The following is a 15,973-nucleotide window of genomic DNA, read 5'->3' as shown; positions in this document are numbered from 1 at the left end:
AAAGCAAAAGGTATGTGACAAAGTCCACTGAGACTGTACAGCCCATGTAACCCAAGAAGCTTTTGTATTATCACATAAATCATAAACCAGGCCATAACACACTAACCCACAAATATACAGGAAGGCAGAGAGATGAGCTATGAGGATATAACATACTCCATCATCCTCAGAGAAGAGACCTTGTGAGATTAAGAGACCAAGTAATGGAGGGTTCCCTTCAATTCTTACTGAAGCAAAACTTGCTTTAGAAATGGCAATGCTAAATTCAATAAAAACAATAAATAAAATTATTCTGAGTACAGAAAGCACCCTATATCCTGTGCAATTTTCCAGAATGGAAGTCACAGAGGTCCAACAGCTGGACATACCTAAGCAGCACAGCTGCTTCCACAGCCAGACCCTGCTGCACTGGGGGGAACTGGAAAGTGATGTGACCAGGACTTGATAGCTAAGTGATGAGAAGGCCTGGATGAGGCTGCTTTCTTATTTCAGTAGTGACAGAGCCCTGTTGGCAGCATTTTTTTTAAAGTATCTGAGTTGCAAACATGCTCAGTGTACACTTAAATAATCCTAAATTGTGATGCAGTCTTTTTTCTAACTTAAACTTTAGGTACCTGAATTATTTCTGTGTTTCAAAAATACCCTAAACTGTGAACTTGAATTTTTTTTAACACCAGTTTTCATGTAATACAAATATCAGCGCACAGATATACAGTACAAATGAAAAGATGCCATGACCAACAATATACAAAGAATTAAATGTTTTTATAAAAATGTTTGCAACAGTTTGATAAAGTTGTACAGCTGTGTCATCAGTGTCCATGGGACATTTTAAACAGAAGTTACAAAAAACAAAAAAACTCTACAAAAACAAACCCACCAAAATAAAAAACCTTAACTCCCCCTCCAAACATCGAAGTTTCTAGTGCAAAAGAGAATGCTTTCAAATTTCAATAGCTTGTTTTACACCTAAAATCTAGGTACTCAATGTACCTAGAGCTAGCAAACATTTTGGTAAAAAAAGCAGTAAAAGTATTTTTTTTTTTTTTTAAATAATTAAAATTATGGGGAAAACCAACATAATTGGCAAAACAGAAGGAAAATGTAACTCTGCCAAATGTTTCAGCTTCAGCCCCAGTTACCTATTTTTCCCAAGTAAATTACCTCAGCATACTGAAATTTCCTGGTAGAGAAGCAAACATTCAGTGGTACTGAAAAAGCACATTTTGTTCAGAATTCAAATAGAAATCCCAATATAAATGGCTGTAAATCAGCTATTTCTTGTTTACTTTGAGTATGTTTAATGCTTAAGTCAAATGTCAAATGTTTTCCATTCCAAGAAAATAAAACAACTACAAAACACATTTTATTTGTATAACCCAAGGCTGCTCATCACCCCACAAGAGGGTGGAAGAATTTAAAAAGTGCTTCCTAGTTTTAATTTACGCCGTGTCTCAAAGATTCATGAGTTCCCCAGACTGAATGTTTTTACAGAACTGGTTTGTATTACATCTCTTGGCAGAATCCAACTTGTGACATACAGTTATGCTGCCTTTTAAGAGACATATAGTTAGAAGTAACTTTATGCCTTACCAAGGGAAAAATATCAGAAGTTCATGCCCTTATTATATCAGGAAAAGCATTATTTTATGACTGACATGATATTGCTTTATGTATTTACCATGTTGCTATCAAAAGTAGTGGTCCAAATCATACTTTCAGAAATGCATTGGGAAAAAAAGTAAAGGCTACACAGTCAGGCATGTGAGAGAAGTCAGAAAGTTTTAAAGACAAAAGCTGGAGATGCTTTTGACACAGAGGGAAAAATTTCCTCTGATTTAAAAGAGGATATGAATGGAGAGGGGTTAAGACACGGGGAAAGCAGACTGCACAGAACACTGAAGAGCCAAAAACCAAAAGCTCCAATGAAGAAATTAATCATAGCATACAAGAGCTATCTGGGAATTGAGATGGCGGCAGAGACAAAAACAATAAAACAGAACATGAACTGTGCATGTTGAAGGCAAGTTCTTCCAGGCATGGAAGTACTAATTATCAGGGGACACAGTGAGAAGGAAGTTAGGCTGTAGATAAGCAGAAGCCTGGAGAAGAACAAAATAAGGAAGAGTATATTTTAGAAACACTAAACAAAGGAAAACACAGATGATGGCAACAGTCTGAAAAGACAGTAGAAAACACAGAGAAAGATAAAACACAAATGCAAGAAATTTAGAGACTTATAGAAGTATTCATACAAATAGAGAAAGAAGCAGCTAGGTATCACTGCCATATAATTATATGCCATGAATGGGTTTGTAAAGTTCCTGCTCCTCTGCTAGACATGAGTGAAAACATTTATCATTTTTTCTAGCTGCTTAAGATTATCACAGGAAAGACATGTTGAATAAAGGAAGGCTGACCAGACACTGAAAACCAGAAAGAACCAAAAATGGAAACCCATCACAGTATGTCAAAAGACCAGGCAAAGAAAAGCCAACCAGGAGTTCACCCCTCTCTGGGCACAGCAGGATTTACTGCAGTACTGTGCAGGTGCAGTAACTGTTGTGACACTGGACTTTGAGCAGAATGTGGAGACTGTCAGTCACTTAATCCTCAAAGCACTTGATACAACCACTGCTGTGGGAGCTCCACTCAAAAGAGACAAGGACTTGTTGAGGTTCAGCTGCAGGAATTTCAAAGCTTCTATCTCTGTCACACATTTTCGTGCAACAACAGCCCTTCCCCCTGGTAACCTGCAGATTACAGCAGCACATCTTAATACTCCTTTCTTCTAAAAATATGGAAGTCGATGTTTTGAAGGTCAAAATGGTTTTCTGTTTCACATACAAGAGATGCAGGATTTTGATCAGAACTTTTAAGACTTCCTAAAGACTTCCAAGGAAACACAGCATAGCCAACCTCATTCACCTGAGACACAGTAATTCCTTAGCACAAAACAGGTTTTCAGCATGCTTATGCTTTTCCCCATGATTTAAAAAATAACAGCTGAGGAAAAAAATAATGTGATCCAGCTGCAAATACATCCACAAACTTGAAGTTGTCAGAGGGGAAACCCTGTTCCGCTACTTTCTCCCCCTGCTAATTCTGAAGTCCAGTTTGTTTCTGTATCTTACCATTACGTGAAGTACTAAATATGTTACTCACCTCTGGTGTCTGGACAGCAGAACTCCACATAACAGGTCTCTGAAGAAAAATTACTTGCTTTGTGGCCAGATTTCCTTCACTAAAAATTAAAGAAAATAGTTTCCATGTTTTAAAGGCAATAATTCTCACTAACATATTCAAAGTCAACTTTAAGGGGTGGTGTAAGGCCATGAATGAGGACAGACTACAGAGTATTATCTAGTTTATTTATTCCCCAACAGTTCTATAATGATATTTTAAAAAAATAGATACATAGAACTGGGTTAAGGTGATGCACATGAAAATATGGACAGACCAGTAACTTGTATTACCATGACTGGAGTTATCTAACATGTGTGCACTTGAAAGTTGAAATATCAGACCTCCCACTTTTAATCCACATTTATGTCTGAGGCAAACCTTCACAAGTCTTTTTGTTCAACTTAATCTTCACTGTTAAATATGCAGCAACATATTACTACCAATTAATATCACAACAACCAGGCCCAGTCTTAATAGATCCATAGCTTCAGCAAATCTCTCAATACTTTGTGGTGTGAAACTTGGAAATTAACATTCTTTACTCCTAAATAAAAGCTGTAAAGTGTCAGCTAACTGACACAGCAGGATAAGCTTGCTGCCTTATTACCTATGGATAGAGGGCTTCAGCTCAGTTTTAATAAGGTTTACATCAAGAATGAGATGAATGGCATCAGGTATTTTGTACGAGGGAGGTACCCACACAGGCAGGACAAGAGAATATTTTCGCAAGAAAAATAAAGAAGGGGAAAAAAAAGAGCAAATTCAGTCCTGGAACTTTTACACATGCTAATATCCTTGTGGTAGACAAAGCAAAGGTGTTAGGTTTTTTTCCAAAAGGGAATACTAGAAACACCAAAGAGATGGGAATTAATTTGAAGTATTTATGTTTCTACCTATTCTATCAATCATAAAACTGTGTTATTATACATAACATTACAGAAAGAACTACTAAAATAATGTAAGCTTTTACATCAGTGGGGATATGTCACAAGGTTAAACACCACAGACATGAAGTTAACGTAACTGATGCATGTTTCACAACTGAAAATTATTTTGTATTTAAAATCAGGGACTTGCTCCAAGAAAAGCCAGGGATTAAAATGGTTCCTATGAGCTCATAAGAGCTAACAGCCTGCCCTAGTAAACTTCTGGAAGTAAGCTCTGAGAAAGTACACAAACCAGCACTATTCTCTGCATAGACAGCCACTCAGATCAATAGTTAGTGATGGATTTACGATTGTGTTTGGCCCCTCACAACCTTCCTTTTAGTGTCGCTGTACTCAGGTCATGGCATATCTTTGCATGTCTTCCCTGGATGAGAACAGAAAACTAAAACTCCAGCTTGTGGGAAAAACAAAAATGCAGGAGAACAAATTCATTCATTTCCTTAAGCCTAACAAGGCTTCCTGTTCCAAGAGTCCCTACCTCACTCTTTGCATTCATTGAGAGAAAGAGTGTTTAGATTTTATGTCATTACAAGGAAATCTGCAATCCTGCAACCTTATTCCACTTGGCTAGGTATTTCTCTGTGCCTCAGTTATGTCTCTTTTGATCAACTGAAAAATCTTCCAAGCAACAAGGCTGAGCACAGTCCCTGGCATGGGGAAGAGCCTAAGGCTTATTTTGTAACAGTGTCTGCATTCCTTCAGAGAAAAGGAAAAAACCCAAACATTAAGCTAGAGCTTGTACAAATTCTACTAGAACAGAAAAAGGACATGATGGTGAGTAGACAAGAAGTAAATTAACAAATTTCTAAGTCTGACCTTATTAAAATGCCGCACACGACAAAGCTGCTATGAGCTTAATTCACAAAGAACTCAATGACAGTGGGATTTCCACAGAATTTAAATGAGAAAAAGTGCTTAGAGCAAGGGAAGCTCCATAGTTTCCCCTCTCATTTCTACATTCCCTCTTTGCCTCATAAGTCAGGGCATTTGAAAACATAGATTAAGTAGTGAGCCAGGATAAATTAATAACCATGAAGTCAGTGTTTTTGCACTGCATTGCCCACAGTCTGTCCTGCCCATTTTCAGGGACTACAGTAACCAGTGAAGGGAAATAAAGGTCACTGCAGAGTAAGGCTGCTGAAGCCTTTTTCCTGTCTCTTCTTTTAAGAGTGATGAAGAGCAACAGAGACTCTTTTGTTGAAACACCAGCAATTTGTTTGTCTGCTTATGCTGTATGGGCAAAAACTGCATCCTCTTACATTTGTATATTTAAGTCCTCTAAAACAACCATGAAGCTACAAGCTCAGCAGTACTGCCAATGGCTCTGGCTTTTACAGATCCATTTTTTAATACATGAATATTTGATATATAAAGCAATTAGAATAGATGTTCAACAAGATTTTCTGAAAATGAACAAAGGGAATAAGATAAATTACTTTAACGTATTCAGTTTTGGTGGGGTTTTTTTGCAGCTTTTGTTGTTGTTGGTTTTGTTTGCTTGTTTAATTTCTCAAAACTCTGCACTCCTTTGGAACTGGATAGCATCTAGACTTTCAGTTTTGAGACAGACATCAGCCACTAAGTGTCCTGGCTAAAAGGAGCCAGGGCATTTTTCAACAAAAACTTTAAAAAGCCTAAAAATAATTCTGATTTTCAACCACAAACATGTATGGACTTCTACAAACTCATGGCAATACCATACTAAAAACTGCAGTAGCACTAATTTACAAGCAAAGTATTTTTTAGACCCTCACAAATGATCTGAGATGAGGGAAAGTTTTGCAATAAATTAGGAGAAAAGACGACAGAATAGAGGAGAGTACAGAACTAGTAAAAATGGGGATAATAGATAAAATTTTATTTAAATACTATGCAAAAATTCTATTCTAAAAATAAACATGAAAACATCGTTTTGTCAGATCATCTCAAACTGTCGCTTATTTTGGTTTTTTCAGTGTTTCTGAAGCCTCTTAATATTCAGGCTGGGTTTTGAGGTCAGAGTTTCAAGTCTGGGGAAAAAAAAAACAGCTGTTGAGCAGCATAAAGTATCCATCTTTATTAAGACTTTTGCATTCCTAGGATAACCCTCCACCACCACAGTAATGGCATCTTTCACAGCAGACACACAGTAACCATCCAGGAATTTCTTCTCTTTAAATACCAACATCAATGCCTAAAAATAGTACTTATCAATCACTACTCAGCCTATCAGAACAGCAAGACATTAATTTTCTGATTCTCATGAATTCTCAATCCCTAATTAGGAATTCTTGTCCATAAGTTGCTTTTTTCTTTTTTTAAAGCAAACTGAATTGCTGTATATGAGATATACTACAGGCACACAAAACATGATTCATCCTATTTCTTCCAAGAGTAGCTCACAAGCTACAATGGGATAACAAGCATTAGACAATTCATACAGACTTCTACTCAAGCACTTGGGCCAGAAAACAAATGTTTTTTATTAGGCTGAGTTACTCTAGTGTTGATACAAAATGAATCCAGTTTCAGATTTGGCCAGTATACAGCCCCCTTAGCATGAGCACTACTATTAACGCTCTGCTTGTTTCACATCTGGGACACAGCACTGTTTGCGACCTAAATATCTTCCTGGTATATCCTCACTGATTCAAGGAAGCAGCTTCAGCTTAATCACTCTGTTCATGCTTCCTACATCACTGCATCCTATTTTATTTTTTCTTACAGCACTTTTCCTCTTTTAGTTGGCCCTGCCTTTGCTTTGTGAACTTTGAGGTACAAACCAGCACCATTTGATGTGCTGCAAGCCCAGACTGACACCCCCAGCGTGTCACTCAGCAGCTGCTCAGTACATTCCTGACCCTGCTGTCCAAACCCTGTGGGGATGGGTTCAGTTACATGGCTTGTGGGACACAAAAGGTTCCAAGTCAAATATTCCCTCATCCTATGACTCAGAACACATATTACTACTAAAATCTTCCCCCATTCTTCACCGGCATTCTTCAAAGATTGTACTCAGATTCGAAGACTTACTCTCAAGCGCTACGATTTGGCCAAAATTTCAGCTGTTTATGAGAACCAGGCCCAGTAGTTCATATACCCTAAAAGTCACCATGTTCAAAGCTAATACACTTAGATTACAAAATTATTGAAGAAATTAAAGGATATCCATTTGATTTATATTCTGGAAACTGCTTCTTCTTCCAGAAGAAACCAGAACTGAGACCCTCAAAAAAAAATAAGCAACAGAACAGGCCATATTTTACCACAACTTCTTTCAGCTTTGCATTTAACCAATTGGTTAAAATCAACTATTAGAAAAAACACTGCCAAAAAAACCCAACACCTATTTCCTGATCACAAAAGCCTCCTTCTTACACAGGGTGAGTTGATTTAATTATGTCAAATCACTTGACCAGAACTTCACTTTCTTGCAGCTGTTTTCTAAGAATCTTTCATTCACATCTTTTTCATGCTATCTTAATTTAAGACAGTGAGGTCTGGGATCCAAAGATTACTTGACTTATCCACTCTTTCCACAGTTGTTAATGAGTCCTAAGCCCTGCCTCAGTACATTTGTTTATTTTTTAAGCTTGGCAATCTTAATCTAATGGGTGGAGAACTTTAAAAAAAAAAAAAATTATGAAAAAAGAGGGGCATTAAGAATGCTTGGTCTAGTGCTTCATTTGCCACTTTTTAGCTGTGATTAAAGCCACAGTACCCTTTTTTGGGGGGAGGGGGGTGTTTATTTAAAAAAAAGAAAAAAAAAAAAGAAAAAAAAAGGAAAAGAAAGCCTGGAACATTATGAGGAATCCAGGCCTGCAATTTAGCTCTTCTTATGTAGAAAGGAGTCCTATTAATGCTCTAACTAAACATTACAGCTAGAGAACTGAAATCCAGGAGTCTGGTACTATATTTCAGGTGAATCATAGATTAATGTGTAATTATTTTCTAATACATGTGAACCATGTATTAGAAAAGAGGAAACAGCCCAATAACTTGCTGGATTAGCACATTCTCCGCCCTAATTTGCAACCAATACTCCATGACTGTCTTATGACAACATATCATAGTCTAAATCAGTCATTCACCAAAGTCCTGAACTAGTGAAACATTTCAAGACTTGTTTCCAGTTGAAGCATGAGTAACCCCATTGCTGTGGACTGGGTATGTGATAAAAAGTTTCCTAAATAAAATCTTTCCTGTTTAGATTTACACAATGTATTTTAAATTTAGAATTAGACTCACTGAAATCAATGAGCAGATGCGGCAAAGCACTCCATGAAAATGCTACTTATAGCTCAAGCTTTACATACATTTAACATCATCAGCATTTTTCTTCCTTTTACATTTAAGTATTACTTGATAATTCTCAGACATGCACACCAAAAATCAATAATCAATAGCTGGGTACCTGTCATGTCGTACAATTGGTGTAGGGAGGACACAGGTCAGGAGCCATCCAAACTCAGCCAGCGTGTGCAGTAAAGGTCCATAATCTGTTTTAATTTCACATCCCTACATTAATAATTATAAAAAGTAGTAAAGAGACTCTGTACAGGTTTTATTTGCATTTCTACACAATTCCAACACCTCCCCCTCTCACTTTTAATGATATAATCCTTTGACATGACATCGAGCTGTTGTATGATGGAGATTCATTATTTCAAACTGAAAACAACTTGAAAAGTTCAAGACTACAAAATCCATGGAAAACAGAATTTATTAACATTAGGTACGAGCCCTGACTCATCGAGACATAATTCAAAGCACATCTCACTCATGAAACTTGTCACTTTGCTAAATCAGCTCCGAAAACTTTTTAAGCACCCATAATTAGGTGTCTCAATTGACATCTTTACACTTTTTACTCCACATGTGAAAAATAAGTGTCTCACTTAGCTACACACAAACCCATTTTGGTGGGATTTTTGGTGGTGCTTTTTTTAAAATATACAAGTTTTTAGTTTGATGTTGATTCTTTTTCACGTTGGTAAAAGTATTTATCATTGGATATTTCAAAAGTAAGACCTTAATCCAACAACTGCTTTCAGATGTCATTCATACCAATAATCCTAAATGACCAGAATATTTCTAAAGAGTAGTTTAAGTAATTTTATTGGTGTAACCTACTACAGCAGTAGATGTATATTTATTAGGAAACCCAAGTTTGTCATATTTAGCAGAAAGATTTTCATAAAAATACGTATCTGAAAACATACTGAATTAATTCACTATCAATTTTCTTTTATTGTTTTTCTAGTTCTAGCTATCTTCTCCCCGTTTTAAAAAATACTTCACACTATCAATGTGGCCTGTGCTTGCTGAAATGACACCTGAATTGGTCTGAAACACACACAAAAAAACCCCAAGACATTTTCTTTGGTAGAATTTGTGGGCATGAACATTTACAAATGTCAAGCCAGAACTGCTCTGGCATATTCCTTTTATATACAGTTACTAATGCCCACAAATCTGATTTAATTTTTATAATTTGGGTCTTTAGTTAAGCCTATGCAGGTGACTTCAGGAAGCCATCCCAAAAGTTTATGGAACACTAGAACCAGCAGCCTAAAGGAAAAAACAAAGAAAAATACAAGTAGGAAATAGCACTGCTAAATCATCATCTATTTACCTCAATGACTGTCCATTGTTCAACAACTATTGCATCATTTCCTTTCCTGTTAGAACCTGGAACTCCAGCACCTTCTTCTTCATAGATAAATAGTCCTTCTAAAGATTTGGGCAAATAATCCCCTGTGGACATAAACATAAACATTAAATTTTAGGTTAATAGATTACCATGATGTACACAGGTTTCTTTCTCACTGAACAGTCCTCTAAAATAAAATTAAATTACTCAGCAAACTCAAATTTGTGGTTATTTGTGGAGCGTTCAAGTCAACTTACTGTTAAAATCCCTTTTTTCTATAAAAATCGAACAATGAACTACCTTCTCAAAAGCATTAACCCCTTCCATACTCCACTATGAATTCCAGTTTCCTGTATTCAATGTATGTATTGCAGAGGATGGGCACAACCCTTTTTTTTCTCAACTTCAATACTGTTCTCCTGACAAGACGTTGCTTTTGGTGTGGTGGGAGAGAGCACAAAAAAGAGTGAACCATGAAGTGTAAAGCTCAACTACAGCTACTTAAATACACAAATGGCCACAGGAAGAGCCTGAAACAAGTAATTGTAGGAGAATTCCTGATGGGAAGGAAGTTTCAGAGCACAACTCCCTGACTCACATCTCAAAGCCTGGTAGCATCTGTTTGGCCCGAACTAAAGCTGTGCATCAAATATTGTTCATTTTCTGGTTTTGCTTCTCCTAACAACCTTTGGGAAGCCTTTTGTGGAGATTTACCTTGATAAATGACTAACAAATTAAATTGGTACAGCAAAATTATGTAATCCTCAGAATATCAGCATTAAATCCCCTCCAATACTGGATGAGGTATGTTATTGCCTGGGTATGAAAGACAGGGAGCTACTCATGCAGAGAAGAGCAGACAGCTCTCTCTGTGGGGAATGGGAAGACTGTAAAACTGTTGTTGGACAACAGCTGCAAAGATTAATTTCAACAGCTGCCAAAACCACCCTTCAGTGAACTGTAACAGATCTCCAGAGGGTTCTTTTCCACTTCTAAAAAATCTCTACATTGAAAACTACAAGTCTGAATTTTCACCTCTTCACCAAAGGAAATTTGGTTCTTCCACGAAAAGGAATAGTTTCAGAGTAGGAAAGGTGACTGCTACAGACTGTGGCATTAGACTGTTCATGTGCACAAAACATGCAGTTTGAGAGGGACTAGCTGCCAAATTCCATCAGAAGTAAATCTATGGTGATGAGCTTATGTGCCTCTGAGTCACTAGGTTTAGTGAAGAGCTACAGAAACACAGTGATTCACACTCAAAACCATGGAGAGCAATGAAAACTGGAGAGCTGTCATTAGTGTCAGGCTTTTGTTTTTGAAAAATCATAATTTAACTTGCAAAGATCTTATGTTTTGCAGGTTTTTTAAAATTTAAGACCTTCAATAATCCAAGCCTTGCAAAAGGATTGATGAGTGCATACTGTTTTAAATCAAAATTATCAGAAAAAGCATAAGGCATAGTAAATATAACAGCTACTCAAACTGACAGTAATTTTATCCTCATATAATTAATGTAAAAAGCAGATGAAATGACTTCTGAAAGCCACTTTAATATGTAATTAATTATCTCTTGCACTTATTAATCATCCTGAGCATTGCAAGAAACTGTTTAAGGTCCCAGAAACCTTTTCAACAAACATTTGACAAGACTTTTCTCCACTGCAACCCTATCTTTTGCTTGCTTACATTGCAATAATTAATTCTAAAGGAACATCAATAATTTGCAACTTAGTACAAACAAGCAAGTTTGTACTAAGAGAGGTACAATTCAACCAAAGCATCACCTTAGTGAAGTATAAAGTGTAGGTTAGCTATCAAACAACATTTCTTGTTTGAATTTATTAATCATGTCAGTTTGTCTTGGGCTGTACCCCTGGGTACATTTTCTTCACTTTTTTTTTCAAGTAATTGTACAACAGTAGCTACCTGCTATTTTTTTTTGCACACTTTTAACTTCTGGCTTTCAGACAAATCCAGTTCAAATGGAAATAAATCTCTCAATTACATATTTTACCAGAGTTTGAGTTCTAAACACTTTTCATCCCATTGTCTTTACCTTGAAAAAGCACAAACCAAAACAGAAGCACTAGTACAAAACGTTTATTTTGTTACAAAGCTACTCTAGTTTGCTGCTTTGGAAATTGTCAATCTGATAAAACAAAGCAAAAATTTCAATTACTTAGACTATTATAAATTTTTAGAATCTGATACCTAAAATGGAGTAATTTATTTTCTGGACAGTTACAGATCTATCTGGACATGTTTACATAAATATCCTCCCATTAAGAAGCAAAATATGATTTTTTTCAAGTTAGGTAGCTCTATGTAAACAAGAAAAAGCTTCATGATATCCTGGGACAGTACTCACCTTTAGAAGTTTCCCAGTGTACAAAAGAATCAACTAAGGCCAATCCTTGTTTATAATAAAATGTAGTTAATTCTAGCCAGTCTGCTTCCAGTGTACTAACAACTGGCCCCTTTCTTGTTACTTTCATAGACAAAACACCTTCATGGTAGGTCCAGCAGGTAGAATCATCATCAAAAACATTGAAGACTGTATAGAGCTTATCTAAGGAGAGAAAAAGGAATAATGAACCTCAAATATAGTGCTCCAAAATTAGCAATATTACCGCTCTCCTACTTTAATATAATTTTCTAATTCTAAGCAACAGTTTTAGTAACTGTTTCTTAATGTGGCTCTGCTTAAGATCTAAACATACTCAGGACAAGGTGTGAGGGGAGGTACACTTTGGGATACGAGGAAAATGTGAACTTATTACAGGTGGGCTTTCACTGAATTCTTAAGTAGTTGGGGTTTGCATAAAGAAAACATACAAAGACTAAGAAAAAACAGTGAAAATAGTCTTCATTTCTGCCACTTGTGGAACTTCTGGCTACAAATATTTGCAATTATAAAAACAAAAGTAAATTTTCTAAGCTTGCAAATTTAAGAAATGCCTTGTACTGACTTCTACCCATTATTTTCTGAAGTTAAGTACCAGTGTAATTAGTTGCTTACTGGGATTTTCCCATAGTAATTGATGATCAGTGGAAGTTAAGGATAGAAAACCAACATATCCTCAAATAGTTTTTCTTTCTAGGTATTAATACAGTGCTGTAACAAAAGCGGTCACAAGCAAGCACTCATTAAAAACTAACATATCCATAGCATTTTAGAAAATCACTGGTACAAGTTATGAAGTCCTAACCATGTGTGTTCTACAAATACACTTGTGTGTCACTGGTGTAGAGAAGTAACACAAAGCAGTTGCCCAGAAATGTTCTCAGACTGCCTAATACTGCTGGGCACCCTAAATCAGTGCAAACCAACCTCTAAACATTGAAGTTTTCACATTGTCAAAACAAAGTAATTTACTTAGATGACCCCAGTTAAGACGTCAATCTCTCTCTAAGCTCCAGAAACAGAGAAATTTCCAAAATAGGATTTGTACTCTAAGTAATCTGAATCAATATCTGGAAGAACCCCTCGCTGCTTTGAGAAGTGTTACTATCACCCACTGCAGGTGATATGAGGTGCCTAGAATAAGGAAAATTCAGAACAAAATGTTGAACTTTCAGGAAGGGATGACTCCTTTTATACAATTTTATCACTTTCACAGGTGCTCACATCAGAATAGATGTGTTTATCCTGACAAACCTTAGTTTCTATTCCCATATATTGAAGTGAGATCCCTTATTTTTCTGGAAAAAAATTGTTTCCCAATACAACTATTCAATTCCTCACATCTAACAGAAATTTACCTCTGCAAGCAATGTACCATAGTCAAAATTCAATAGAATAGTTCAAAAAGCAACATAACAGTAAAAATCCATATTTATAATCCCCAAATCTATAACTTGGACACAGTTTTGCCTCTTCTGAGCAAAGGTAAATGGAAGTGGCACACTGGCATAGCAGTATATACCTACACACATGTAACACTGCCTTGGAAAATTAACATCAGTATTTTTCAAAATGATGGTTACATAAAAAATAGAGCAAGAAAGGTGGTTAAGTTTCCAGAAGTTTTATCTTATCAATTCCAGTGATTTTCTATTTGACTAGTGTAGAGAAGCCTGGCATATCCTTGCCAAAGCTTTTTGAAGTTTCCTAAGAACACTGCATGCAGGGACTGCACTGGCTGCTGATCTATCTGGTCACACCAGCTTGCACAAACAATGCTCCTGAACAGAACCAAGAGTTTTCCCACTTCCTTAAAGGACTTCTATTCTGCTATATATAGCAAACCCACTACTTCCAAGCTGTAAGAAAAGAGTTAAGTTTTAACAGATTATGCTATAAAGGCTCACTTGTAGAAAGACTGCTTTTACTCAAGTGTTAAAAATAAGAGGGCCATTGATTATCTCTGTGCTTAGAGTCATTATTCTCACAGTCTACAAACTGGAGAGGCTGCTTTAACAGGAAAGTGAAAACGTTGCTTTTGAGAGCAATTAAAACATGTCTGGCTCATCAAGGAATGCAGCCTGACATGAAAGTTTCATGTTGCCTGCTTTCCACACAATACTGTCTTGCATTAGTTCTCTTACTTAGATTTCTTTTTCCTTTCTTTCTTCTCCTCTTAGCAGCCAGAAAGCCTTAGAGTTTCAGTACCAGAAGTCAATGTTTCAGGCCATTTTCTACACAGACTACATCAAGCACCTCATTCTTCTACAACTGAGCTGTCTATCGTGGCACCAGCATTTTTTCAATTATGCTTTTCCTTCCTATACTTTTAATGCTTACTTTTCTCTAAGAAATTAATTTTGTAACAATTATTGTCTTCAATTTCATGGTCAATGCATTAATTTCAGCGATCTCTTTCAGGACACTTCTTGAAGGCACATTAACCAGAAAGAATCCATTATGAACGGATTTATTTGCTGTACGTTATGTGAGTTGCCTGGAAGCATGTAAAATTATGACTCTAGCTGGAAGGGGCTCTCTTTGTTGTCAGCTTTGAAACTGGAATCACAACATATACCTGGAAATCATTACATGTTTATAATTTCATAATGAGTAAAATTACGTGTGTATTGCAGAAAATATTTTGTAACAATTGCATCCTTCCAAAATGAAGGATTTTTACTGTTACATGCTTATAATACACACATCAAGCAGAAAACCTTTCTGTTTGTACCACATTTCAAGCCACAATTACACCATGGGCAATTTTGGGGGGTTTATTTGTGGTTTTCTTTTTTTCTTTAAGTTGCAAAGTAGAATTCCAACAGTACATCTATAATAGTCTACAGGAAAACTGAAATATCATTTAAATATATTACCACAGCTCACATGCATAAAGCAGAAGGTAAGTATTCCTTCAGCTTCTTTTACTGGCAACTCTTTTATAAATATGTATGCATTTACATACACATGTGTAGAAGCATCTTCCAAAACCAGTATTTGATACAACAGAAAATGCTGTTCTTCTATTTTTTCCAACACCTCAATAAAATACCTTATTTCTGCAACAAACAAGCAACATTTATTACCATCTCTTCGTGATTTAGAATGGCTGATTTCTTTTCCAAACTGGAAATCTGAATCCTCTAACAGTCTGCTTTCTCCATGCACTTCCTCCTCTATCCCACTCTCAGATGAGTGACCGCTCAATGTCCCTTCATTCCAGTTTTTATAGCTTTCATCAAAATTTTCTCTTCTGTGTTCCCTATTTCTTCTGCCCAGTGTTGAGTCCAGCTCTGCACCTCCATCTGTGCTTGTTCCATTACAGGCTTTAGGCTGAGAAAAATGTTGTGTTACAAATCCCACAAACTTCTTTCCTCTTCTAGCAGCCTCATTAACCTGCAATACAACATAAACTTAGCTGCAAAGTCATTTCAGAATTGCACACACTTTTTTCTTCTTTGAAACTTGTACATACATAAACCTCTTTACTAAACAGCTGAGAACAAAGGCATAACACTGTATTACAGAGGGGTGACTTGTCTTTGATGCTGCCCCTGCTTTGAAGTAAATGCAACTTTTCCAGCATATCTTTGGAGTCAGTCCAAGAAAGGTGGCCAACACTGATACTGATTTCAGAGTACACAAAATCCATCATTTAGAACAAACCCAAAGTATTTTATTTAATGTGTTGTATTGATAAGCAGTATAGTAGAGCAATAAATAGTATTTCTCTAAATATGTGATGCCAGTCATACTAAAAATACTGACCTCCAATACTACAGAAGTATCTCTGTCATA

General features: G+C 36.3%; 1 protein-coding gene across 4 annotated transcripts in view; it reads right to left on the bottom strand.

Annotated features, from left to right (window-relative positions):
• RFTN2 (raftlin family member 2) overlaps positions 1-15,973 on the bottom strand; it is a 30,643-nt gene that overhangs the window by 5,390 nt on the left and 9,280 nt on the right. For all 4 annotated transcript variants that reach the window (XM_014249643.2, XM_005519922.3, XM_088059239.1 and 1 more), the window contains 5 exons: positions 15,262-15,571; positions 12,137-12,337; positions 9,748-9,869; positions 8,527-8,630; positions 3,166-3,244 (listed from right to left, as the gene is read on the bottom strand). In XM_014249643.2, the coding sequence (XP_014105118.1) occupies positions 3,166-3,244; positions 8,527-8,630; positions 9,748-9,869; positions 12,137-12,337; positions 15,262-15,571 (816 nt within the window). The remainder of the gene's footprint in view (positions 1-3,165; positions 3,245-8,526; positions 8,631-9,747; positions 9,870-12,136; positions 12,338-15,261; positions 15,572-15,973) is intronic.

Source organism: Pseudopodoces humilis, chromosome 8 (genome assembly GCF_049639895.1).
Source record: "Pseudopodoces humilis isolate 2021_Gansu_Grassland_sample_001 chromosome 8, ASM4963989v1, whole genome shotgun sequence".
Lineage (NCBI taxonomy): Eukaryota > Metazoa > Chordata > Aves > Passeriformes > Paridae > Pseudopodoces > Pseudopodoces humilis.
Note: the sequence above shows the minus strand (reverse complement) of the source record. Positions and strands in the feature narration are given on the sequence as shown.